This window comes from Cyanistes caeruleus, chromosome 8 (genome assembly GCF_971803275.1).
Source record: "Cyanistes caeruleus chromosome 8, bCyaCae1.hap1.1, whole genome shotgun sequence".
Taxonomy (NCBI): domain Eukaryota; kingdom Metazoa; phylum Chordata; class Aves; order Passeriformes; family Paridae; genus Cyanistes; species Cyanistes caeruleus.
The window spans coordinates 15,450,275-15,476,120 of record NC_141708.1 but is presented as its reverse complement, the minus strand read 5'-3'; the positions used below and the strand labels follow the sequence as shown (position 1 = coordinate 15,476,120).

Here is a 25,846-nt window from a genome sequence, read left to right as displayed (position 1 = left end):
TGCTTGTAGCTCTTGACAAAAGGCAATTCCCACATCTCCTAAATGATTTCTAGTATTAGAAATCTGAAATTGCCAGTATTAATGGTTACTTTTTTGTATGAGAACAAAATTAATTCACCCACTGGCTCTTGAACTACTCAAGTTCTTTTGTTCTTTATTTCTTTGTTACAGCTGTGTACTAGACTCATTGTTGAGGTGTACAATATTTAGCATATGCTGTGGCTGCAATTAGTTTTAAAGCCCCTTCCTGCATGATTTCCTTCCTATTTTTTTCAATTGTGAAGTCTGAGTGTTCCTGAAGCGTATGATATGTCACAGAAAACAAGAGGGGAGAGGGAGGGGGGAAGGGAGAGAAAAGTCCTTACAGCTTCAGCCCATACACAGGGCAAGACAGTTTACGTATTTAAAAAAAAACAACGTAATACAAAGCATAATACACACTGGAGCCTTCTTACTCAAAACTAGTTTTATTTTAAAAAATAAGTTGAATGCATAGCACTCACAAAGATTCCATTGTTTTGGACATTTTGCATTTAGAAGCACCATTCTTATTTATGCCATAAAAAACACATTTTGGTTCTAATAGTAAGAACAGTGTATTTTTAATGTACACTGATAAAGCCCTTTTAAATAAAATAAGATTGAAACTGTTCAGTGTACATTTTCTCTGTAGTCATGATGCAGCTGTAGTGTCAGAAAAAAAACTCAGACTAAGTAATAAATTAAAAACAAACAGCATGTAGTGGATCTTTTTACAATTGACCTAATGTCTTAAAATAGTTAAATAAAAAACACCCTATTAAATGTAAATCCGTGGTATTAACTAACTGAATAAGCCCCCCACCCATTATAATTCCAGTGTTAAGTATTAGTTAAATTTTTATATATCAAATGTCTATGGGATAAATTTACTAATACCCCCAAAAAGAAGAGCCTATACTGCTGTGTCACAAAAAAAGATGACAAGTTAGCTGACTTAAAGATTTTACAGAAAAAAATTGCTACAGGCATCTGCTGTTATTTCAAGTCATGGTCTATTACAAGACTGTACATTCATAGCATCAGAGGTAGTTAGAGCACTGAGGACTTGGATACAGCATTGCAACAAAATGAAACCAGAAGAAAGAAGTCCATTTCCCTCTAAAATGGGTAACAGTGCTGCGTAAAAAGCATGGCATCGTATGAGGTGGAGAGTCTCTACTTAACACTACTCTCAGACACATGGAAATATTCATTAAGAGACAAAGAGAGGAAAGGAAAAAACCAAACCAACTTGCATTTTAATAAGGAACTGATCACACTATGGCTATTTCAAAGTTGATTCTCTAGGATAAAAGGGAGAGGATCAGTTTTTCCATCCACTGTCCTATTCTTCTTGACTTGCACATCTATGCTACAAAAGCCCACAACAAAAACTGGGATTCAGAAGACAAAACCAGAGAAACAGGATTCTTCTCCTCAGCAATAAATAAGTTTTTGTAGCATGTTATAATTTAGCCCCAAAAAGAATGAACACAGCTGTCTTTCCTCCATTCTGAACATTACAGTGATAAAGCCTTCATCTTCATATTGAGAATGTAATTTAATTGCCCCTGCTTTCAAAACAGTTTCTATGAGATTCACAACAATTCAGTGTCATTTGATGGTTCACAATTTTAAGTGCTGCTACTAAGACAGGAGAGAAGATGCTAAAAGAACAAATGAAACTACCAAAAAAAGCCTTAAGCCCATATACCATAAAGATATTTTAAAGTAGTAAGAATCCTGTCATTCATACCACTTCCTCCCATATTCTACCACAGGAGAAAGTCTGGTATCTTTTTGTATTTAAAAAAAAACACCAACCAGCCAAACAAAACCCCCCCAGAACTAAAACACCCCCCAACAAACACACGAAGAACCCCAAAAAACAATTTCCGTTAATATCTCTACTGTAATTTTCATCCAAGAGGTGGATGAGTGAAGCTTTCTACCCTCAGACTATCCACTCCACAGGAGACAGTGTAATTCTATAAAATTATATAATTAGCACCTTACTTGTGATGAAGCAGTTCTTTGCAAAATATTTTTGATCCACCCACTTGGAAGAGCAAATCTCTCTATCTTCTTCTGGAACTCCCAAATAGAAGAAAAAGTTGCCCCTTTATTACCTGAGAATTTCCCTCCACTATAAGCCTGACATAACTGGATTTCTGTCAGCATTTAACTGTAGTTTTTCTGTAAGAATGATACTGTCAGTACAATTGGAGGATGCTTTCTGTTGGTTAATAATATTTTTGTGTTTGTGTGTGTCTACACAGAGGAATCATAGCCACTGCAGTAGTTCTGGTACAGTATAAGTTCAGCTGAAACTTTCCTTCAATTATCACACTGCTGGGCAGTAGTTCACATTGACATTCTGTGAACACTAGCATATCCCTTTGGTACTCTGCATAGATGCCCTGAAGAAAAGCCACTCCACTTGCTATAGTCTCTTCCCTTTCTGCCTTCCTTCCCCGAGTTATACCCAATTAGTGTACAAACCAGCAGCACAGAATATTGAGTAGAAAAGTCCCTGAGTTAGTATGAAAGAGTTACTTTAAACACAAAAAAAGATAGGGAGGATAAAAGAGGCAAAAAATACATTGTCTATCCTGTAAGGTACAAAACTTAAAAAACTAGCCAAAATACCAGTTAATTCATGTGCGTTAGCCTAAAGCAAATAACCAACACAAGTGGTGAAAAAGGGGCAAGAATATGGAGTTAGCCACATGAGATTTGTTTCTTCTGTGATTTCCATGTACCTGTAGAAGTCTGGCATTCAACAGATTGTTAAGTTTCAGCAAGTATAAAGGAAGTGTTAATACTGTACGGTGGGATGACAAAAATGCCTTCAAAATAATACTGCATATCTCCTTCATTATAAGATAAGTCTGTAGTTAGTCCACAGCTGTTTTTCTTTCGAGTAGTATTTCATAGCCACACATTCAAAGCAGAATATTCTGGGTGTCAGAGTAAGAACATATTATCCCCAAGCACACAGATTCTTTTTCAGAGGATGGTCTGTCTGTGTGCTAACTTTTTGCAGGCTGTTATTTGAGCTGTGGTACCAGTTGCCAATCCAGTTGTTTGGTTTTTTTTCTGGGAAGACACCTTTTTTTATTCAATTCTTTGCCCTCAAACTTTTTTGAGGTTTAACAAAAAAATGAAACAATGTTCCACACAACTCTCTATACCAAACAAACAAGCACAAAACCACTTTGTACTTATCACCTCTCAAAGCAGGGAGTAATACAGGAATATCGTCCATTCACTTGATACGTCCGGTTGTAGGAGACACTTATACATGGCTTCACTTCCAGTGGCACAGCCAGCGACATGGCAGCGCCGGTCTGGACGTGGCCTCGAGCCTGAGCACTGGTCTGTAAGGCAGCAGGGCAAGTCTGGAGTGGGTAAGAGGCTGTGTGAGTGGATGATAAGATCTGCTGGCAGCTTTGCTGCTGTGATGCTGGGTGGTGGTACTGTAAGGAAGACTGATGAGCCTGCAGATACTGTGGTACGTGCTGCTGAGCATTGCCCTGCTGGGCACTTGGAGCTGGGGGCTGAAACACAGCGTGTTGGGCTGACTGAGTCTGTTGTCCTTTCTGCTTGTTTGCTTCCTTCACATCGTTATCATGCGCACTAAAACAAATTGAAAAGACAAAATGCATCAAAATAGATATTAATATCATTGAAACTCTTTTGAGTTAATGTTTAAGAGTATTCTAAAAAATGGTGCAAATATTTGACAGCTTCCAAAGCTTTTTAAAAACCCCATAGTTTTAGCTACCCTTAACAATCACCTAAGGTTTCAAAATTTGATTAGGGTATAGTCTCTCTTTTCAGTATTTCACTTTATTGTATGGCAATAAAAAACACAGATAAAAGCCAAGTACTACATATAATAGAGTGGGATCTAGAATTACAGTGCAATTAAGATTGCTGCTGTATTTAGCAACCCAATAAATTCCAGATTACCAGAACTTGCTGCTTCTACCTCATTTAAATTAAACAGAGCACAACGTTGTTAAAGACAAGATACCAGAAAGGTTTGTAATATTTACATTACAGTATTTAAAGATCATATACATATTCATATTGGATCCTGTTCTGGAGAGCAAAATCACTTTTTTTTTCCTTCCTCTCAACCTTTATTCTAGCCTATCCAGTACGGCTCATCTGAATTCCCTTTGAATTACAACTGTCTGAAATGTATCTAGACACTCACAATTCTATGTTGAGGTTAAGCAGATTCCACCTACACATTTCATTCCTGACTTTTTGATGATGCCTCCCTCTGTTCCAGAGCAATACTGAAAACACTTGCTGCAACAGCGCTAGCACATTTTAGGTACTACTCCTTTCATTGTACACAAGTGAAGCCAACAGAGGCCATCAAGGGTGATAATGTCATGTTATTAAGGCTGATGAGGTTCTTCCAGATACAGCTATGCTTCTACTGATCACAACCATATTAGACTTGGGTAAGAGCAACTTTCTGTAAAGTGAAAGCAGATTGTGTAATGTGTGTTCCCAGGAAGGTTCACTTAGCATTCACTGGCATTTTTATCTCACATCAGCTGCAATGCAAAAATGGATACAGCAAAATAGATACAAACTCCTGGTCATTTCCTCCCCACAAAGCTGGCCACTCAAATGGTCTATATGTTGGATCCATCATCTCTTCAGAGCATACCTTGAACTTCCAAGGCATACAGTCTTCTCTATAAAAGCTCCTATGCCTTTGGTACTCTTCACTAACTCTTTGCTCTCAGAGCAGACTAGAGAGATTGGAATAAGCTATTCAAAGCATCCCAGATGTTCAGTGGAAATGCAATATTTGTGGAAAGATCAGGAAAGATATTAGATATGATAAAGTGTTCTCTTTTGGAAAAAGCAAAACAGTATTGCCTAACAATATGTATCTACCAAACCTACGTGTTTCTTAATACACAAGTGTTTTTAGAACAGAGGAATGGATTATTATATTATTATTATATTATATTATTATTATTATATATTATTATAAATAAATATAATTGCACTGTTGGCAGCAATTAAGCATAACAACAGATGCAGAAATGGGCTTAAAAAAAGCCACTGGTGTTAACTCACATTAAGAGTCGCTCAATACATGGCACCAGGAAGTCCCAGGAGTAGGCAGTCAGGTGATGCAACCGCGTAGGCCACGTGGGTGAGAGACGCAAGATAATCCTTGAAGAAGCTACACATGCAGTAGCAACTAAAGAAGGAGCATAATTTAAGAATTCATGATCTAGAAAAAAGGAAAGAAAAAAAATCATTTAAGTTTGACACTGTCTGTCAAGACAACAAAGAAGTCATTATCTGAAATCTGTAACTCACCTTGCAATGATACTTCCAGAAAGTAATCAGCATATTTTGCCATATATAACTTAGTCTTCTCTAAGCAAACCATTGGCCAGCCATCATGAAGATCAGTCTCATGGACAGCAATAGAAAGATAATAGTCGATGAAATGAGCAGCAGTTGGGAGGCACAAATTCCACTGAAATGTTTCTAGCAACAACAACTCCATATGAAGCAAATTCTGTTTTGTTAGTACCAAATTCATGTTAGTCATACAACCCAAGCTGTTCAACTGTTCAAGTTTGGGAACACTGTCTTCCTTTTCTTCAAATTTACCTTCAGGTGAACAGAAAGAGGAGGGAAAAAAAAAGGTTCAGCACAAATGAACTATAAAATGGATTGTAGATAATGTCTTGTTGGTCATATTTCAATTCTACTGTGTGAAACAAGCTTGAGATTTTCCTGCAGATGCAGAACTCAAATGGACTATGTCATTAGAGACATAAAGGGGTATGTATTAAAATGGGCTAAATTTCAGCAGATAATGTCAAACACTGTGTAGGATATTGTGCAGTGCCATGTTTCCTGTTGGTTTGCCCATGCCAGCACACAGAAGCCAGCTGCCAAGAGCAGGATATTAGGACATCACTGATGTTACATATGCAAGTTTTTGTCATCAAATTATTGTATAATGTGTCCCCATCATCAATGAAATACCACTTGGATGTGACTTGGCAAACACACCACAAGAGCATTTGGCTTTAATCACCTCCCGCCCCCACACACCCTTTTTGTGTCTAAAACTCATTAGAGCATAGCCAGAGCTCCAGCCAACCTGGCTGCTGTTAAAGCCTGCTATGGTAGGTGCAGTTTTATATTTGAGATCTGGCAAACAAGTGAATTTCAGCAACATGCATCTGAAACCCCCCTCTGCCACATACACTGTTGCAACCTTCATTGGACTTTTAACTTTTCAGGCCTGTACGTTTTTAGCCTAAAGCAAAATTGTGTATGTAGAAAATCCATTAATAAGAGAAACAAGTGTCACATTTCCATACAGTTTGCCATATGGTTGTGCTATTTCAATTTCATTGCAAATTCTTTCCATCTTACACTCTATATTCAGTACTACATGGTAGGTTGTAAATACACATTCTTTGAGTTTTGCAGGACTGAACATACGTGAACGTTTACTTTTTTCAACAGTGGAGGTACTCATATAGGACTTAATCCAGTGCCTGTTAGTTTTTGTTTCCCATACTCCAGTAATTACAGAAATAAAAACTTCAGGAGTCACATAATAATTTCTCTTATTACTTCTTTAACCTTATCAGATATATCACAATGTCATAACTTATTACACTTCTGATTAAATTGCTTGTTTAAGCCACACAGGGCAAAAGTTTAAAACAGCATTTTGCTTCTCTCTGAACCAACCCATACACTGCCTCTCAGGAGAGCAAGTACTCCAGGCTTTCAGATCTCTACTTGCAGCTTGCCATGAATGATGGCAGAGGTTTGTTTAAAACAAACGAACGAAAAATATTCTCTTCAGAACATGAATTTAATTTGAAAATCCGGCATTAGTTCAAAGCCAATCCATTTTCCTAAATGGATTACAGTGGTTTCTGAGGCAACGTTTTCATACTCAGCACGACACACTTTGCCAAGACAAGATTACTGGCTGGTGGCACCTAGTCAAAGTCTACCCTCAGAAGAATCTGAAATAACCCTTTTCTGGTTTTACTGCTTTGCTGAATAGCTGTATTGGTGGACACAGGATACAGTGAAAAGATGAAAACTGTCCAACCCCACTGCACTCCAATTTTGTAGCAAAGAGGGTCTAGAGCCCTTACTGGAGAAAATGAGAATAGATTCAGAGAAACAGATCAGCAGAAACTAAACCAACAGTTGGTTCTGCTGCCTGGACCAGTTTCTCTGAATCTACTAGTTTAAGAACAAGTGCCAGCAGGTTTCCCAGCAAACAGCACCCATATTTTTTCAGGGATATTGAAAAGGGGTCCACAAATGTTGAAAGATGTCACAAGATACATGGATACATGTCACAAGAATCTAGCTGAGGTCAATATAAGCATCACTGTTCATAATGAGTGTTTGCAATTAATTCTGTCTTCAGAGTACTGTGTATTTTACCTGTATTACATTTTATACATGACAACACAAGATTTATGTTAGCCTTAGCTTGCTTAAGTAACATTGCCATTTACAAAATCTGGAGTATTTTAGAACTACACAGCACCATCAGCAGAATGCAGTGCAGTCTACACATGGTTTATTTTACTTCTTTCTTTATCACAGATATGCAAATTTCTCATTTCCAGCACAGGATGTACCTATTTTGAGATAACCTAGAAAAGACAGTCTTTCTGTTCTTACAACACAGGTCTTAAAGTTCACATTAGAATAACTTGTTTACAAATATAAACATTAGTTTTTAATCACCGTTTGTGTTTTCCCACCCTGTGTTTTCATCATTGACAACAGAAATCAAAACAAGTATAAAGAAATTCTCTATCAATTGGGCCAAATTGATACACACTGCTTGTCATTTATATCCACTTTGTTTCCCCCACCTGCTCTATCCCACCAAGATATGCTTTGCATTTGGCAGTAGAATCTGTTAGTCCAGTTGAAGTTTGGTGCCACATACTTACTTGCTAGAAGTAAACAGGAAAGAGCAACTACATGCAGTTGCTGTGTGGATATGTCATAGCGGTCCATGAAGAGGTCCAACAGATACACAGCCAGATGTCGTGCAGCAGGACAGAGTCTGAACCTGTTGCTCACAATGGCAATCAGGTCTGCAAAGTATCTTCTCAAGTGTAACTGGGGAGACTGGCCTTTGTAAGAGGGCAGCTTCAGCTCCTAGAGTGACAGAAGCAGGTAATTTTATTAAAACCATAATTTAGTATGAAGTAGTGTCAGATTAATACAGCTGATATTTCAGTATTTATAATGGAAGTTTCAACGGGTTCCTCCCTTCTTCCTTCTGTTCCCGTACTTCCAGAATCCCTTTTCAGCAAACAAGATCTATTTGTTGTATTACAGAACAACTAAAAACCACTTTGTTTCTGCACAACATTAACAACTTAAAGTGTAACATCTTTCATTTGGGCAATCAGCCAGAGTGACTTTTGTATAACCTCTGCTGCAAAGGCTGTAGAGAAAGGGCATGCAAGTTTTCCTCAGCTGCTTCAATGCAAAGTTCAATAGTTTAACTCAACCCCTCTCTTGCTACAGCTCAATCTGAGCAACCAGACTTTGTACTTAAGTGTTTGCATGTTCTAGAGCTGCCCAATCTCCTGCTGATGCCTCCAGGAAAAGACCACTAACAGCCAGCTGAACCTTAGGAAGAGGAATGGGGTGTGCATGAACCAACAATCGCCTCACGTGAATGTTAAAACAGCGACCCGATCTGATTGATGTCACTCTGACACTGATTACAGTGTGCTCTAAGGCAGTTAGTTAAGCTCACACGGTCTCAGATTTGGGGGGGAGGACCCCTCAAAACAAGGGTCCTAGAAATATCACATTTGAGAAAATATGTGCCATAATCTATTTTGAATACAAAATCTGGACTGGTAGAAAAAACCACAAACCCTCCAAGCTCCTGCATAGCAGCCAGTACCTCTTCTTGTATGCAACAGAAAAGCAGTGCTGTCCTCTGTTATTATGAATAAATTTATGAGATAGACTGTGCACCCACACGCTGTGTTAAAGGAGGATTTTGAATACAATTACATTTCCAACGAAAATTAACTTGATTAATTTAATGACATCAAGTTGGATGTTTTAAGGTAAATTCAAAGTTTTGAAACGTGCTATTGAAGTGAAACAAAACCCCACAAACAAACTTCCCACCTGCTAAGCTTTATAATTCACCTTTCGAATCACTATCTCAGCTTCGGTAAAGATAACTTTGGTAGCAAATAAATGATCCTGTCCTTCCCTTATTTCCCACCATCACCGGAAAAGAGTAAAGTAGTAACGACACCGGGAAAAGTAATCCGCTCATCGAGTACCATCAGACAACAAAAGCACGTTTTTAGTAGGCTCAATCACTGTAACTGATTTTCAGCCTGGGTGTTAAGATGGGCTTTATGAAAATAGCCCCGAAGAACAACTCTGAGACAGTCGAAGCAACTTCTAAGCAATTACCTAAAACCCTCCACTATTCTTAATGCACCCAACGTTTCTTTCACTGGGTTTTTGTTTGGTTGTTCGGGTTTTTTGTTCCAATAACACCACAACACTTTCTGCCGAGTTTCAGCCTGGAGCCACGCAAGCGTCGCAAGACCAGCGCCGGGCGCACCGTGAACCCTTCCCCTCTGCAGAAAGCAGCGGGAGCACAGTCCGGCCGCTCCGATCAGCTGTCAAGGCCGCGGACAGACGGCCCCAGCACCCACGGAGGGAAGACACGGCGAGTTCCGAGTTTACTAGACCAAACTCCGCCGAGTCCCCGCGGCCGAGCGGGGCCGACTCACACGCACTCTCCGCCCGCTGCCCCCGCGACGGCTCCGATGGCCAGAGCCTCACAAAGGCGGCGGGGCCGCCCCCAGCCCGGCTCCCCCCAGGCTACCTTGTATCGAAGCGCTTGGTGGATATCGGCCGCCAGCTGTCCTGTCCACCACTGTGCCTCCAGCTCCATCGGCGGCTCGGCGCAGCGCCCGGGCCCGGGCACCGGGGAGGAAGCGGCACTCGCTGAGGGCGGGACAGGCAGCGCCACCCTCGCCCCTTTCTGGCTCGCCCCCGGTTAACCGCGATCAGCTGCCGCGGGGCGCCCCCAGCCCCCTGGCCCAGCTGGCCGCCATGCGGGGCACAAGTGCGGCTCGTTAAGCCGCCCCCTCCCGCCGCGGGGCACGGCCGGGCGAGGAGGTCGCAGAGGTGGTGGCGGCGGCGGCGGGGCGCGGCCCGGGACACCCGAGCGCGGAGCGGCGGCCCCAGGGCTCCGCCGCCATCACGCGGCGCCGCGCGCCGCGCCCATTGTTAAAGCGCCGCGCGTGTACAAAGCCGGGCAGCGCCCGCACGCGCCCGCCCTTCCGCCAATCGCCGGCCGCCTTACAGCGCGGCATCCACAGCCGCCAATCGCCAGCCGCTTTCCAGCGCTACCCGGCCGCCAATCAGCGCGCTGTGGTCGCGGGCCGCAGGCGGGGGGCTCTGGGCCCGAGGAAGGTGCGGGCGGGGGGGCCCAGCCGGGGTCCCTCAGGCGGGGGTCGGGAGAACCGGGGCAGTGGGTTTCACCCAGCCAGTGAGGCTCGCCCGGCCGGAGCACAGTGGTCTTTAGGCCCCCATGAGCTCCGAATAGCTTCTTTTTGTGAGGTTTTTTTTGTTGTTGTTTGTTTTTGGTTTTTTATTAAATTTTTTCCTTATCTCTTTTTTCCCCTTCCCTCATTTCCGCCGGCTCTTTGCCCATTGGGCTCAGCTGGGAGGTTTCAGCACGTTGCGGTGGCAGCGCCGCGCTCAGCCCTTGCTCTTCAGGCGCATTGTCTTGGTAGCAGTGCGGGGTACACACGCCTCTTCTGAGCTTTGAGGCTTCAGTATTGGATTGATTGGGTTCCCTGCTGGTTAAATCCCGGGAGAAGGTTTGCAGTAGCATGCATCCTCCCTTTCAACACTGGTGCCGCTCACCTGAGCGAAAGGTTCCGTGTCCTGGCAGCTGGTGGCTGAGAGCTCCCACTCGTGCCCCGGGTTCAGCAGGAGGTGCTCTGCACCTGCTCTGAGTTCACTGAGCCTTTTCCTTGGTGCATTCTACCCCCGGGGTAACCCCCCCGCTACGGACACCTTATGAAGTAAAACTTAATGCTTCATAGTCCTTTACGTATTTGAATTTATAAATATTGAAACAGCTAGTTAATAAGAATATAAAACCTGGTACAACAGGTGATGCAAAGTGATGCAGAAGAAGTGCTTTGGGTGCAATTTTTGTTGAGGGAGTATATTTAATTTTTTGCCTCTACTTTTGCTCAGACATGATTTTTTTCCTTTTAATTAAGAAAATAGAAACCAACTTCTTGACATAACCAGTTTAATGACTCTGTAGTGGGAACTGTAAAAGCCTGTTTCTGTGTGTCTAATGGTGGTCCCTTTCATCTGAGGAGATGTGCTCATCGGTGGAAGCTTTTGTTTTTGAGGACACATATTTAGACAGTTTCCATTTATGACAGATGTTATAAAATGCTACATAGATTTTGCAAGGAAAAAAACCAGAAAAGGGTTTTTTTGTGCATAGTTGCAAAAATGTTCTAACTATTAAATTAGCTATCCGAGATCTATGAACTATTGACAAATCAGTATTTTCCTGGTCCAATGGCTTTTTGTCTCATTTCTGTATGTTATTTTATAGGCAAATGCATTCCCAAGCTACATTGTTTTTAAATTGTTTATCCTTGAAGAAAGGTAATACCAACATAATACAGATAATGCGAAGTAATACAAACATACCAGTATGTTCCAAGGATAAGTCTCAAAAACAGATGGAGACGTTGTCTTTTATGACATCCTCATTGCCTTCAAAAATGTGTTGCCTGCTTGAAGAGAAGGCTAATAAACACCAACATGCTAAAACCTGTTACAATGGGCCCAAACAGGGAAGTGATGTTCCTTCTCTTATTGCTATTAGCAGAGCTGCCTCCCCCGAGAGCTTTTAAATACTGTGGGGATTAGTCTGGTGCTTAACTGTCAAGCAGGGAAAAAAATATTGGTGCTTTCTGGCTTATTTCTAAGATATGCTTGATTGACTTGGATTGGAAACACCATCCTCATAAGACTATGTAGTCTGAGAACTATTTTATTTATATATAGCTGAGAAAAACAATAACATTCTTGTTAGTTGCCAATTTGTGGACTGAGTTGTGGGACCCCCTATTTCAGATTCTTTTTCCCATTTCAATCTATGTTAATTGAATTGTTGGTCTTGTGAACAGTTATATCTGTCTGCTTTTCATGCAATGAAAACATAGATTTAGGAAGAGCTTCATCATCTTGCCCAAGGCCAGGATTGCTCCTGGCATGCATTCTTCTAATCTTGGAGGCATTTAGGAAGTCATCCTATTGAAAAGCCAGAGCACTTAAGTACAGCCTGGTTATCTGCAGGAAGCTTGCATCCTATCAGCTGGTAACAATCAGCCATTGGAGTAATCTTGTCAGGGAAGTGGTGGATTCCCTCAGGTTGGACACTTTTAATTAAGTGGAACAGGGTCTTGGAACATCTTGCTTTTGCCAAGAAGGTTTACACGAGGTGATGAGATGATGCTGGAGCTCCCCATCCAACTTGGTAGTCTATGACCTCAGTTTATGCCTTAGCCCGAGCTGGAAGATTTGAGAATAGTCTTGGAGTGCCGAATTGAGGCTGATAGTTTTCAGAGTTTGCAAGATCACAGTTTTGAGGTTCGAATGGGAATGGGAGTAGCACAACTGTAACGAAAATAAGTTAATACAGCTTCTCTGCATGCCTTATAATCAATCCTAAGTGTACTAACCAGTGCAGATTTTTTTAGCCAGTCCAGATTTCACCTACTTTTAATGGTCAAGGCTGTGTACAGTTCTTTAAGTATTCTTACCTTAGTCCCCTGTATGTAAGTCAGGATAGAAAAAAACAAAACAACAGCTCAGTGAATCCTTAAAATAAACAGAGGACAATAAACATTACTTTCAGTGGCAGTAGTTACATTTTCTTAGCAAGAAACTGAAAGTGTGAAGTATGTGCAGTATATAGAACCTGAGAAAACAGCAGAATTAAATGTTATGGAACCATTTTGAAATTGGTATTCTCTTTCTGTAAATGACCCTGGATCACCTAAGCAAATATGTGTGTCTCAGGGCAGGGAATGAAATTGGCTTTGAGCTGCTGTCTGTGCTTTGAAAAGGTGCCAAGTAGCAAGAAATACCGTTATTTTTGGAACTCACTAAGAAATATTATTACCCTGAACTACATCCAAAATAGGCTAGAATGTAACCTGTGAAATCTGGACTAAAATCCCTGTAACATTTTTATGGAATCTTCCGGAGAGGTTGCTGCAGAAGTCTTACAATTTATGGACCTGTAATTAAGAGGTTATAATCCTAACACGGTTTCAGACATGGTGGGTGAGCTGGCTTCTCTTTGTAGTTACTGGGAGGTTAGATCTGTATCTCAGGAGTTGGTGCATATATTTATGTGTTTCAAGCTGCTTTTTCCTTCCCTAGTTTTCTTCTGATGGCTCTTCTTGGCCTGTGAAAAAAGAAATGTGACTTTTAAAATACAAATTAAGAAGTTGGAAATAATTGCCAAGTACATCAAATGCTCTGATCCTGCAAGCCACATTAAAACCCATTTACCCCTCCCAGTATAAAGGAATCTGTTTCTGGTGTACTGATATTAATTTTAATGGTACATCAGCCACAGAGAACAAGTTTCTAAAGACTGACACTGTTCTTCTGGGCCCCTTGTTATAAGATACTTCTCTGAAGTTTGGATTTATCTTGACTTGGGAGAATGAGATGAATCAACATACAATCAGCACCCAGACTGGAAGCTAAATTCTGGGGTTGCATAGCACTGAAGGGAACATTTAAATAATGGCTCAATTGCTATGTTAATTGTGGGTTTTGTTTATTGGTTCTTGCTTTTGTTTTGTTGCTCCTTGGTCATTCTCACCTGAATAAAGACATGGTAATTCCTTAAAAGGCATTTTTGAAGGACTTAGTTTTTGGAATTAAAATGTAAGGGAATCTGAGTTTTGTAGAACTGAGAATAATTTTTAAAAAACCGTCCAAACTTAGTTCCTGAATTTCTTGGGGCTGAGAAAGTTAGCTCTGCTTTTGTTCTGTCCTTCTTGATCTTATTTTCAAACAAAGGCTGCATCTGATGACATTCATAGCAGTAATATTTCAAGGGCATTTAATTAAAGGGAATGAATCACCCTGGAGACAGGACTATAATTGCTCACAGGGCTCTTTTGCAGCATGGTGGTAGATGAAATGTGCCATGTTGGTAAAAAGTCTTAACACTTCAGAAGGATTAATGAAGGAAGTCTCCTACAGAAAATACTCCAGAGTTGTATTTGTAAATCCTATATTGAATGCTAAAGGTACTCTGTGGGTAGGATTTTTGAAGTTGTCTGTGGATTTGAATTCCCAGAATAGCTACTGAAATGTGATTAATAGATTTGATCTGAGCTGGTAAATATCCTTTGGAACTGTTGACTTTAGTTGTTAATATGGCTATTAATACAGAAAACATCTGGGAATGCTGAGGCCTGAGTGATACATGCTTTTCATGAAGCATTTTAATCAACAATTTGGCTTTACATATTATCCCGTTGTCTGGAAAGCTATTATAAAAATGTGCCCCCATGAATGTTTTATTTGGCATTAGGATAAATGTATATGTTTTTGATAATGTGTGGGATGAAGGAAACATTCATGTAAGTGAAAGGGTGTTGGTAGATATAAGTTGTACTGGGGGGGTTGCTCTTTTCTGTAAGTCACACTCATGGTTGTCAGTAACTAAAAGGACGGAAGGAATTTTGCATCTAAAGCAAATGTACTTCCTGCTTGGAGGGCTTCAGCCCTTTTGACTGGAATTTAGTAAAGGTTATTCGTGCAGTTAGCTCAGGAGTGGAGGGAGAGCAGTTAGGAATATACAGTTGTTCCTGTCAAATATTTTGATTTACTTAATATCCACAGAATTTAAGTAGGGCAAATTGGTCTATTCCTTTTCATTTCAAACTTAAGGTCCATCACAGAATTTATTTTTTTTAATATAATATCTAGGGCTGCCAAATTAGGCACAGCACCACAAAGTTAATGCTTTTGTCTGCTAGGAGTGGCCCAGGAGGAGAACTGCCTGCAGATGTGGAACAGGGACACTTATCTTTGTGGTGCTTCTTGTTCAAGTACTTAATTTGGTTCCATCTTGGTAGCAGCGAGTGGAAAACTTCACACTTCCAGTTTCTTCCCAATGAACAGCCAATTGCTGCTAGTGAAAGTAACTAAAATGATTGTTGTCTGTTCAGAGGACTTGAAAAACTAGTTTCATCTGTTAGAATTTACATGCACAGAGGTAGGGCAAAGATGCGAATAGCACAGCACTTATTTTCAGGTTAGGGAAGGCTACTCCAAAGTTGTTCTGGAGCTGTATCTTCTCAGGGCTGAACAAGCCCAGGTCACTCAGTTTCTCTTCAAAGGGCAAATCCTCCAGTCTCTAACCATCTTGATGACCTTCTGATGGATTTGCTCCAGTTAATCAATGTTGTTGTTGTACTGGGGGAGGAGGGTGTCCCAAAACTGGATGAAATATTCTAGATACAGCTCAGCAAGTGATAAATAAATGGTGAAAATAACTTATTTTGTTATGGCTCTGTTACACAGGCCAAATGCTGTCAGTGCCAGAGCATATTGTTGACTCTTGTTCATCTTGCCACTGTAGGAGCCTTCAGCTTCCCTGCAGTGCTGGCTGGTCTGTGTTGTGCTCCCTCCAGGATGTTTGCCAGGGTCACAGCAGGGTTTACTCTGTGTCCACAAAGCAAACAAACAAACAAAAAAACCCTGGCCAAATATGAAGAATAGTAAATTTCAGCAGATTTGGGGCTGGGATAAACCCTGCCAAATCCCACAGGGTTTATGAGTACTCCAAGTGTTGTGTTCCTTGATCCATTATTCAGAAGTACTGCGCCTTAATCAGTTGTGTTGTTAGGGATGAGCCTGTGGTTTGGGGCTGCAGTAAGTAGGAACTGTGATTCCCAACATGATCATAGATGACAGTGAGATTTGGGATCTCGTTCTGCATCAGTGTTCGATGCATGTGGCCAGTTCTGCCTCTGACAGCCAGAGCCCAGGGGCTCCTAGTGTAATCATAGCATCTCAGTGTGCTGAAAGAATTTGGCATTTTGATATGTTTGGGACACATTTTACTGTCAGGCACGTGGTCACATGTTGAAGGAGTTGATTAACAATATCATACCTAGATAGTGTGGTAGAGGTTTATGGACAAGCAGACCTTCACTTCTCCTTCCTAATATCTCATGCTGTTTAGTGTGTAATCACCTGCTCACAACACAGCTAGTCAAGACATGTTTTAATAGACATGAGTCAGTATTCTTTATTTTCACTCATTGCATTGTGACTCATAACACCCACTGCATTATTAAAAAGGCAGAAACATACTTTTATTTGGATATTGCTAAAAGCACTGTGATAACTGGTTTGACAAGTATGTTAAATGATCAATCCATTTGGAAGGCTCTCTGGACTGAAAGGTAAAATGAACCTAAAACGTTTGTTTTCACAGCTTGTTGCCAGTGGTACTCCCATCTGAAACTGTGTCCCCCATTTTGAATTAGACTCTGTTTGGGACATGTGCTTGATCAACACATGCAGAAAAGCAATGCCTTTAACAAAGTAGTTAACAACCTGTGTGAGGAAGGGTTCAGTGGAAAGTGTTTTTTCTTTTGAAATTAGTCAGCAGTGACTGGTTCTCTGACAATAACAAACAGTATTAAGATTACCCTTCTCCTCTTAGAGCAGAACTTGTCTGCACAACATCTGTGTAAGAGATTTGAGGAACTGGTGAGCCATTGCTCATTTGGTGCTTTAATCAACCTCAGAGCTGGGGATAAAGTGCTGTCAGGAGTCAGTGTGTATCTGTGGCCTCTATTTAGTTGCTTTACACATTGCTGTGATTATTTGCACAGTTTCAAAGGAAATCACATATTAATTTTCCTGTCCCATTCAGAGTTACTTCAAAGGATAGCGTGGAAGAACCATCTCTTTTGTGCTGCTTGCAAAAGGGTGTCATGTTTGCTTAGCATTTTGAATGCAAAACATTGCATATGAAAAAATTATATAAATCTCAGACTGAAATTAGAGATATCAATATGGTAAATAAACAATATCTGTGAAACACTCACACACTACCATATTTTAAATTTGTACAAGATTCTCTTTGGCAAGAAAACAAACTAGCACTTCATGTTTCTCTTCTCACTAATGGCCTCAGTCTTATGAAATGCCAGCTTGTGTTTTTTCTTAAATGGTGGTCCAACAATTTCAAAGCAGATGGTAAAAGTCATTCTTTGTGTTTGAATCATTACTTTGCCTAGTATGTGACTGTGATTAGAATAGGTATTGCTTGTAAGAAATAAGCTGATTGATACTGCTGGGTGTTTGTTTTGTTTTGTGGATGTTTGTTTTTGAGAGTAATTTGTAAATTACTCTTTGCTTGAAAATGTCTCTAGAACTCTAGAATTCTTTGGAGTTTGCCATTTGAAACTACATCTGCAGTTTGTAATTTACCATGTTACTTAGCTGTAAAAGCCAAGTGGTGTTACTGTTGGTTCACTGTTTTTTTTTGTAAATAACCATCAGAATTGAATTGAAATGAGTTCTGATCTTCCTTTAAAGGTTTCATGAACATAAACAGTACCTTTTAAAGTTATCCTGAGCATATGTTAATGTGTTTACTGCTCAAAACTGTCTTTTTGTGTCTCCGTGATGTTACAAGGGAGCAAGAGCTCTGGACTGCAGAAGATGAAGGCAAATGCACCTTAGCGATGTTGGTGTGAGTATGTGACTGCAGATGATTGGGATGGGGGCATATGGGGGATGGAGTTGGAGAAGAGCAGAAATAGATGATTAATAGGATTGACCATAGACTGGTAAATCCTTCGAGCTTGATATTCAAAGCAATGCTCAGACACTGATATTGTGCTTGGTTGGGGTCACCATGGGAAAGTTGATGGTTCAACAGTTTCAGGTATTCATTGCTAGATCAACATGTCTGTTAGATCACAGGAGCTAAATGTGGAGGAAAAAAAACCCGTGTCTGTTTAGACTGACTTTTCCAACCTTTAGGTTTTACTGCCTAATGACATTTATTTAATGTTTCAGATAAGCATTTCCACGGTGATAAACTAGAAGTGAAATTAAAAAACCCACCCACATTACTTATGAATATCAGAGTTATAATGCTTCAGACATGGAGTCACAGATGCTAGAACAAATTTGGGTAAGGATTTAACAAAATACTAAGTTAAACTTTTGGATTTGTACAAGTAGTTTAAAAATGTGCTGCTGCAGAAATACAAAACTTTGATCTGGCATTAAGTTTCTTTGATAGTTCAGCTTTGTTTAAAACACTTATTGGATTATTTTTATGCTCTTTATGTCAACAGTTGTCCCAGTGCAACATTTACATTATACAGGAACAGGAATCACCTGTCCTCTGACAGTCCCTGAAAGCTCATGTAAAAATATAAAACCAGTATAAGCTCTGTAGTTTATATTCTTACTATTTCTATCACATCTAAATGTGATCTGTGTAGATCCTTCTATTGTTCAAATTTCTGCTGCTGGCTGATCCAACAGCCATAGTGTGACTATGCACTGTGGTAGTGCCTGTGGAATCCTGGTCTTAGCTATGGATAAGAACATTTGCATCCTGGGTATTTGAGCTTCACTTCCTTGTTCTGTAAAATCTGTTACTTAGCTGTGGCCCAAGTAACCGAGTGACACTTGTGCCATACAATCACTGGATGCAAATAATCCCTCAAATCATGCTTGCTGAAATGCTAAATTGCAATCAAATTAATAACATGAGGTGGCAGAGTACATGAGACAGACAGAGCAACGATTAATGTAGTTATTGAAAACAAAAAGATAATGAAGGCTTAGTTTTGGGTTTGTTCTTTTTTTACCATCAACGGAGACAGTCGAAAGCTGAAATAACTTTAAAAATATAAAGTTACATCTTTATTGATAACTTTGTGGATCTTTTATAGAGATTAACTGAATTCAAATTAAAAAACACAGGAGAAGTAATAAAAAAATCTACTGTGTTTGCTTCTGAGTTCATATTAAGTAATACTGAATATTATTTCATGGCCTTTCTCTAGTGGTTTACTTTCCAAAGCCAAAATATACATTTTTGACTGATGAATGATCTGCAGTTAAATGAGGGCAAGCAGTGAAAAACTCTTGAGGTTGCAGAACACAAAGTGAATTGACAGAGCTCTTCAGCTACAAAATCCCCCTCACAACAGGAGAAACATGATTTCACTGTCCTCATTCCCTTTTACTGGGATTTTATGTTTCTCATGAAACTACTGAGGTCACAATGTGAAATTTAGTAATGGCAATGTACATTTCACATCTTAAGACATACTTTAGGCAGAGAAAATGAGGGAGCAAGCCAGCATCGTATGATCAGAAAAATCTCCACAAAGTAGGGAAAGTGGATATATGGATATAGAAGAGGTTGAAAACAGATACAGTGTACACATCTGTTTTCAACTATTTTCAAATTTGGATTATTTGCAACACAAATCTATATAAATGCATCAAGATTCATCTTATAGTGTCATGGAATCATCACTTTTATTTAGCTTATATGGAGAAGCAACTAAATGAGGTGAGCAGCATTGTAGAGGAACACAGCATTTGTCTTGCATTTCTATTTTTAGCTACTTTCTGAAACAGGAATAAATGGTACAATTACAGCCAGGGTTTTCCTATGAACACCTGAACTACTTAACTAAGAGCCTGGTATGGAGAGAAAATGTCAATTTGGAAAATGCAGTTTAACAAGGGCTATTTTTCTACATCATTTAAAAAGAGTTCTCAGGAGTAAGATTCCAGGGTAATTACTCATGCCTGGCAGGAGCCTGCCCTGGAAGCATTGCCTAACTTTGACCTGCTTCCAACCAGCTGGAAAACAGCCAGGTTGCTCAGTGGAATTGATAAAACATTCAAAGGCTGTATTAGCATAATCTAAACATGTCAGAAGCGTATCATCACCAAGGTTTAATTGAGGGCTACCCATAATCGAGATTTTTAAAGCTGATTCTAGTTACTGCAACAGTTCAATTCTGTTCCCACTGCAGTCAGTTGAACTTTTGATACTGAGAAATTTTTTTTCTTAAGTTGTCAGACCTATACAGTCTATACTAAATAATTTATTATTTTTATTGCTGCATGTAGCAGAAACAATTCTGGTACCATTCCTATTCCCAGTTGTAGGAATAGCTGTAATCTGAGGGTAGCTCTCAGTCTCACCGAGTCTGTTACCTGGGATATAAATGATACAATTGAAGAAAATAAATCTTTTAGAAATGGAAGATTGTATAATTTTGTATGCATGCCATTTAAGGTTTAGAGACTACATCAGTTGCCAGATCACTAAGGGTGTCCCACCTGACAGAAAAAGTAGAAACCCTAAGGATGCTATTTGTGTTTGTGTGGCTTGTGGCTCTAGTGAATCTTCCATCCTCTATCCTCAGTATGTTCCCAGACATGTCACAGTAACTGCCTGCAGGCTTTTTGCAATATGAATCAAATGGATTTCAGCGAACATCGAAGCTAATTTGATGATCAGTATTTAAGAAGAGCATAGACAAGGACATCTGTGGGAACTGTTGTGACTTTACTCGTGAAGCCCTGGCTGAGAATGAAGGCTCTGGGCTGAAATTTGCTGAATTTGCCATGGCCCTGTTCCTGATAAAGTAATGTTTCTGTTTACAGAGCTGTCAAATCTAGCACTGCCACTTGCTTTCTAATTCTCCAACAGTATCTAATGATGCTGTAATTTCACTACTATTCACACAGTGTCCTGGTTTGAACAGGAGAAGGAAACAATTTATTAAAAACAACAAACAAAACTCAAGCCTTATTCCTAACTCTCTTTATCTGTTGCTGCAGGTTTGCTCCTACTAGCAGAACCTTTTAAGGTATAAATCTAGAATTAGCCCAATTCACATATTTTAAAAGAAGGCATTGAATATTGCTAGCAAAAGTAGCTGGATAAATTTATTTGTCCATGTATTAGTTTCCAGTAAATGAAGGTGTTGCATGCAGAAACCAAAGTCAGTAATGAATGACTTTTGTAATGAGAATAAGGAGTGAGCAGCAAAAGCAGGCAGCTCTGACTTTGCAGTAATTTCATGTAGACACACAATTTTTTTGTATGCTTCTTAGGGATTTAAATTCCATAACTCAGTTTAAGGTTACTGACTAGGAAGCTATGACAGATTACTGGTCATTTGCAGGTTGTTGATAATGCAATGTAATTTAAAACTTTTTGAGCCTGTGTGAAAGAAAAGCCAGGTGGTTTCTCTGTGCTGTGGTCAAAAACTTGGCCAGGTGGATGCTGCAAGGAAGCCTGTCAGGTTTGTTTGGGTGCAAAGTATTTTAAGTAACTCACTTGAAACAGGGTTACAACATACACAGTGCTATTGTAAAAGAAACAGAAATGATTAAGTGTTCACAAGTTGGAAGTCATTTCAACTCTGAGAATGCATGTGAGTGTTTTAGTTGCAGGATCATCTTCATATATAAGTGAATTGGTAGATTCTTGTTTTTCCTGTTGTTCTAGGTACAGAACAGTCCTTACATTTGGTGTTATCTTGTGTGTGCCATTGGGATTAGTCACTTCAGCTAAAAGGTGCTGGAGAATTTTCTGGATTTTTATTAATTTGTCTAGTAGGTGTCTGTGCACAAATGTTTGATTTTACTAGATAATAAATCATGTATTGGTTTGAAAAAGGCTGGTATGGATGTCTGGTTCCAGAACATATATCCTGGAAAGTCTCTCACAATGCTTAGATGGGTAGGGATCCAGTGAAGGGCAGTGGTGAGAAACTAGTGCTGATAGCAAAGACTCAGGTTTGGAGCAATGCAGCTGGTGACTAAGTAGCTGCGCTCCAAGATGGATTGCCAGAGCTCAGGTAGGCACAGTGCAAGGCACTGGTCTCGGGCTTGCATCAGCTGTGGTTTCCAGGTTTGTGCGTGAGCATTTTTTTCTGTACTCTTCACCAAGGATCCAGCTCAGTTCCCCTGAAATGCAATGACAAAATCCTTTGCAACTCCCTTGGGTGCCTTGCTGATGGGAGATGCACAGTTCATTGGTAACAGTAAGTGACAACCTGGTGACTCCACTGACTGTGTGTGACTGCAGAGCAGAGGCAAATGTATTTGTATGTGTGTGTGAAATTGGGCATCCAGACTGTGAAATGCTGTCAATTTGCAGCAGAGCAATCAGACAAAGAGCTTTTATTGCTATCTCTTCTCTTGAGGAGCTTGTTGTGATCAATATGTAATCACTGTGAAAAAGAATCAAAAGATCTAATATTCCTTATATTTGTATGTATATATACACACATGTGTATATATTTTGTCTTCATTATAAATACTTTGATATTTTTTCCTGACCATAATTAAACAGGTTAGATGATATTAAAAAAGTCAACAAACACTGATAATGTAATTTTGTTTATTCACATAACAGTCCTCCTTTAAGTGATTTTATTTTCCCTTTATTCAGACATGAATGCTGTAGGGGAAAGGGGTGAACATATGGAGAAAAAATAGCCCATCAAGCATAATAATTCTTACTTAGTATATGGAAATCTTCAGCCTCGGGGTTTAAGGAGCTGGGGGCGAGCAGGGCCGGGTGCAGCAGCAGAGCCGGTGCTCAGCCCCTGGGTAGGGGATGGCGGTGCCACTCGGTGCCGACTGTACCCCGGTAGTTTGTAGCAGCTAAATGAAACCTTCTCGGATACGTACCAGCTTCTCAGAGCTCTCTCGTACCCTTGTTTGCCAGCTCGGCAGGGATGCCTGTGGATAAGCAGATTCGGGGACAAGGCTGCTGTTTCACCTCTAGAGGGACGCCCAGGACCGGAGATGAGGCTCTGCGCACTCGGCGGCAGCGCGGCTGCTCCCTCCTTTCCCTTCCCTCCGAGCCTGCCCTGCCTCAGGACAAAGAGCCCCCAGCTTCTCCAGAACGATAACAACGAAATCCTGAAAGGACAGGAACCCAGGGAAGCAAAATGTTTACAGGAATGACACTGCCAACGTGTAGTGTTCAGAGCGGTGAGAAATCCCTCCCGACAGGGTTCGAATGTCTCCTGCTCCATCTCCTCCTCCTCCTTGTGAGAGAATGTCCAGCCTAGGCAGATTACTGCGTTCTTACTTCGTGTAGGTGGTGTCATTGCTTTCTATCATTTGTATTTGCAGTTCAAACAACTTTAAACCACTGTTTCTCTGCATCTGACCTCTGCCACCCCCATCAGGGCAAGATGAGCCCTCAGAATATGGTGGGTTATGTAATGTCTGGAGGTGCCTATAGAATTCTTGTTTCTTCATTAAGCATTTGCACTGTGAAATTCCTGCTAGGATCAGTTAGGGTAGAAAACAGCACTTCCACAAAAAATGAGAAATCACTCATTTGCCTCTGATTCAGAATAGAACAAGGTGAGCATGATTTCCTTGTTACTGCCTCTGCAAACTAGCCTAAACTTGTTCTTCAGCATGACTCTTTCAAGCAAAATTCTGAAGAGTTTCCCCATGACACATTGCCAAATGTGTCTCCATGATCTTTGATTTACTTATTTTTGATAACTACTTACAGTGAAATGCTTTGACTACATTTTCAGCTTTTTGATCTTAAACCTCTATAAATGGAGAGCTTTAGGTACACAAATGTGGTTACATAAATACATAGAAAACACTGTAGCCAATTGAAAGTAGAATGAAATTTCCCATAGTCAGAGTCCTTCCTCTTCAGCTCAGAGCTCTGGGCTGTGGTTGGATGACCACACAATGCACAATTTTTAAATTATGTTGGTCCATCCTGACTATTGACATCTACCTAAGATGACTTGGTGTTGAATTTACTGATATTTGTGCAGTTGAAACATCTGTTTGCTCTTCATATGGAAAGCCTAGACTAAGCATCTCTCTTTAGATTTACACTGAACTATGTACCTGTGGAAAAAACTTTCCTATCTGACCACCAGGAGCCACTCTGGCAGTCGCAGTCTGAGCTGGGGCCAAGGTTCCTTCCCAGTGGGAAGCTCCAGTGAGCTACCCCGAGCTCCGCTTGACTCCCTACACTCATCACACTCAGACCAGGTTTCCTTACTGCCTTGACCCCAGGTTTCCCACAGCAAGCCTCAGGCATCTGAATCCTTAAAAGCATTTAATCTTGGCTCAACAACAGAATAGCAGCTCGACTCAGCCTTTGAGGAGGGACCCTGAACAAAGGAAACCCTGGAGTTTTTATGCACTTAAAATCTATGCGCATGGAGGTCTGGGGCCACCGGCTCCTGCTGTGTCAGAGTGTCCTGTGGTCCCCTGGCCGGCGCCACAGGTCCCTGGGTCCTTTGTTATGCAAAGGGTGGCAGTTCCTGGCCTCCTCTCTGGGGCTCTCATCATCACCCAGCTACCTGCACCGGCTGTATTCCTCAACACCTGCGAGCCCGCAGGATACTGTGTGGCTGCAGCCTCTCTGCATCTGACTGGAAAAGACAGAGATACTGATCAAAATGGGAGAAAACTTCTACAGTCCTACACTAGCTTCAGTGACAAACTCTTGAAAAAACTGAAGAAGAGTGACTTGGTTATTAAGATGTTAGACTGGTAATTTGGTGGTTTGGATTTACAAGTTAGCTTTGCAAGATATCACTTATCTGACTATGGGCAGCTCATTTAATCTCTCTGAGGCTCCATTTGCCATCACTGCAATGAGAATAATAATACTTATTTTCTGCTGTCTATTTAGGCAGGCTTTCAGAGTACTGATAGTCCAATGCTTTGTGGAGCTCTGAGCACGGCTAAACCTTGAATTGGTGTAACATGCTGGGCACTACTGCACTCACAGGTCAGCCCTGCTCTGTGTATGCTTCTGCTCTGCCTCAAAGGAGAATCAAAAGACTGGAGGGAAGTGTGTTTTCATTCACACTTAGACATCACTGGATGTCTTAAGTTTGTGGAGCAACAGCCTAATGTAGCAAGTGAGCAGCTGACTGCAAGGACCAAGTAACCACTTGGTGGTTGCAAAATAAATGATCAGAAACAAACCAACTGCGAAATTCAGAAGACTTCCCAGCCATAGATTTTGTTGTGCAAGTTATAAAGACCAACAGGTGCTCCAACATCTATGGGTGTAGATGGTGAACTTCATATATTTTCACTGTTTTGGATCACTGTCTTGGTTTGAAAAAGACAGGTGTTTGCTAAGAAAGGCAGAAACCTCCCTTGAAATAAAAATGTAAACCACCCCACCCCCCTTCAAACTATTATAATCTTGAAATCAAGATGGTCTCAGGCAAAGATCTGGGAATAGGAATAAGAGTTCTTTACTAAGGAAATTAAAATAAAAATGCAGTAGTACAAAAAAAACCAACCCACTGACAGAGTCAGAATACAACCTGACAAGCTGTTGGTCAGGGTGTTGGTAACAGTCTGATTAAATGGTAGCTGCAGTGCTCCTGGAGTGGCAGATGTGATTCTATTGAAGCAGTGATCCTATAGAAGGGCATCGTTTTCTTTTGAAGGTCCAGTGGTGGTGTAGATGGATCTGGACTTCCTCTGGGAATCTAGGGGAAAAAGGCTGACTGTGCTGTTCCAAGCCTCCAACTATATCCAGGTAGGAATGCTTGGCTCCTCTCCTTGGATGGAACATCTCACAATGGGATAATGTAATTTTCTTCGTCATGCAGTGAGACTC

The 25,846-nt window shown here is 40.7% G+C and overlaps 1 protein-coding gene and 1 long non-coding RNA gene across 2 annotated transcripts; one reads left to right on the top strand and one right to left on the bottom strand.

Moving 5' to 3' along the window:
* Positions 1-451: 451 nt before the first annotated feature.
* Positions 452-10,390, bottom strand: CCNJ (cyclin J). Its single transcript, XM_023929677.2, has 5 exons — positions 9,947-10,390; positions 8,022-8,232; positions 5,383-5,682; positions 5,134-5,293; positions 452-3,660 (listed from the first exon to the last, which is right to left on the bottom strand). Exons 1-5 carry the CDS (start codon positions 10,013-10,015, stop codon positions 3,249-3,251), a joined length of 1,152 nt encoding a protein of 383 aa, XP_023785445.2. The 5' UTR covers positions 10,016-10,390; the 3' UTR covers positions 452-3,248.
* Positions 10,391-10,400: 10 nt separating this feature from the next.
* On the top strand, positions 10,401-25,478 carry LOC147651887 (uncharacterized). Its single transcript, XR_015289754.1, has 4 exons — positions 10,401-10,539; positions 17,849-17,905; positions 18,235-18,352; positions 22,940-25,478. It is a non-coding gene; the product is annotated as an uncharacterized LOC147651887 (long non-coding RNA).
* Positions 25,479-25,846: the final 368 nt, after the last annotated feature.

What these genes read in the sequence shown, in the direction of transcription:
- CCNJ (XM_023929677.2), bottom strand. Translation starts at nt 10,015, where the DNA reads ATGGAGCTGGAGGCACAGTGGTGGACAGGACAGCTGGCGGCCGATATC. An exon ending in ACCAAGCGCTTCGATACAAG is followed by an intron (nt 8,233 to 9,946) that starts GTAGCCTGGGGG and finishes CTGTCACTCTAG; the next exon opens with GAGCTGAAGCTGCCCTCTTA. An exon ending in TCTGGAAGTATCATTGCAAG is followed by an intron (nt 5,294 to 5,382) that starts GTGAGTTACAGA and finishes CCTTTTTTCTAG; the next exon opens with ATCATGAATTCTTAAATTAT.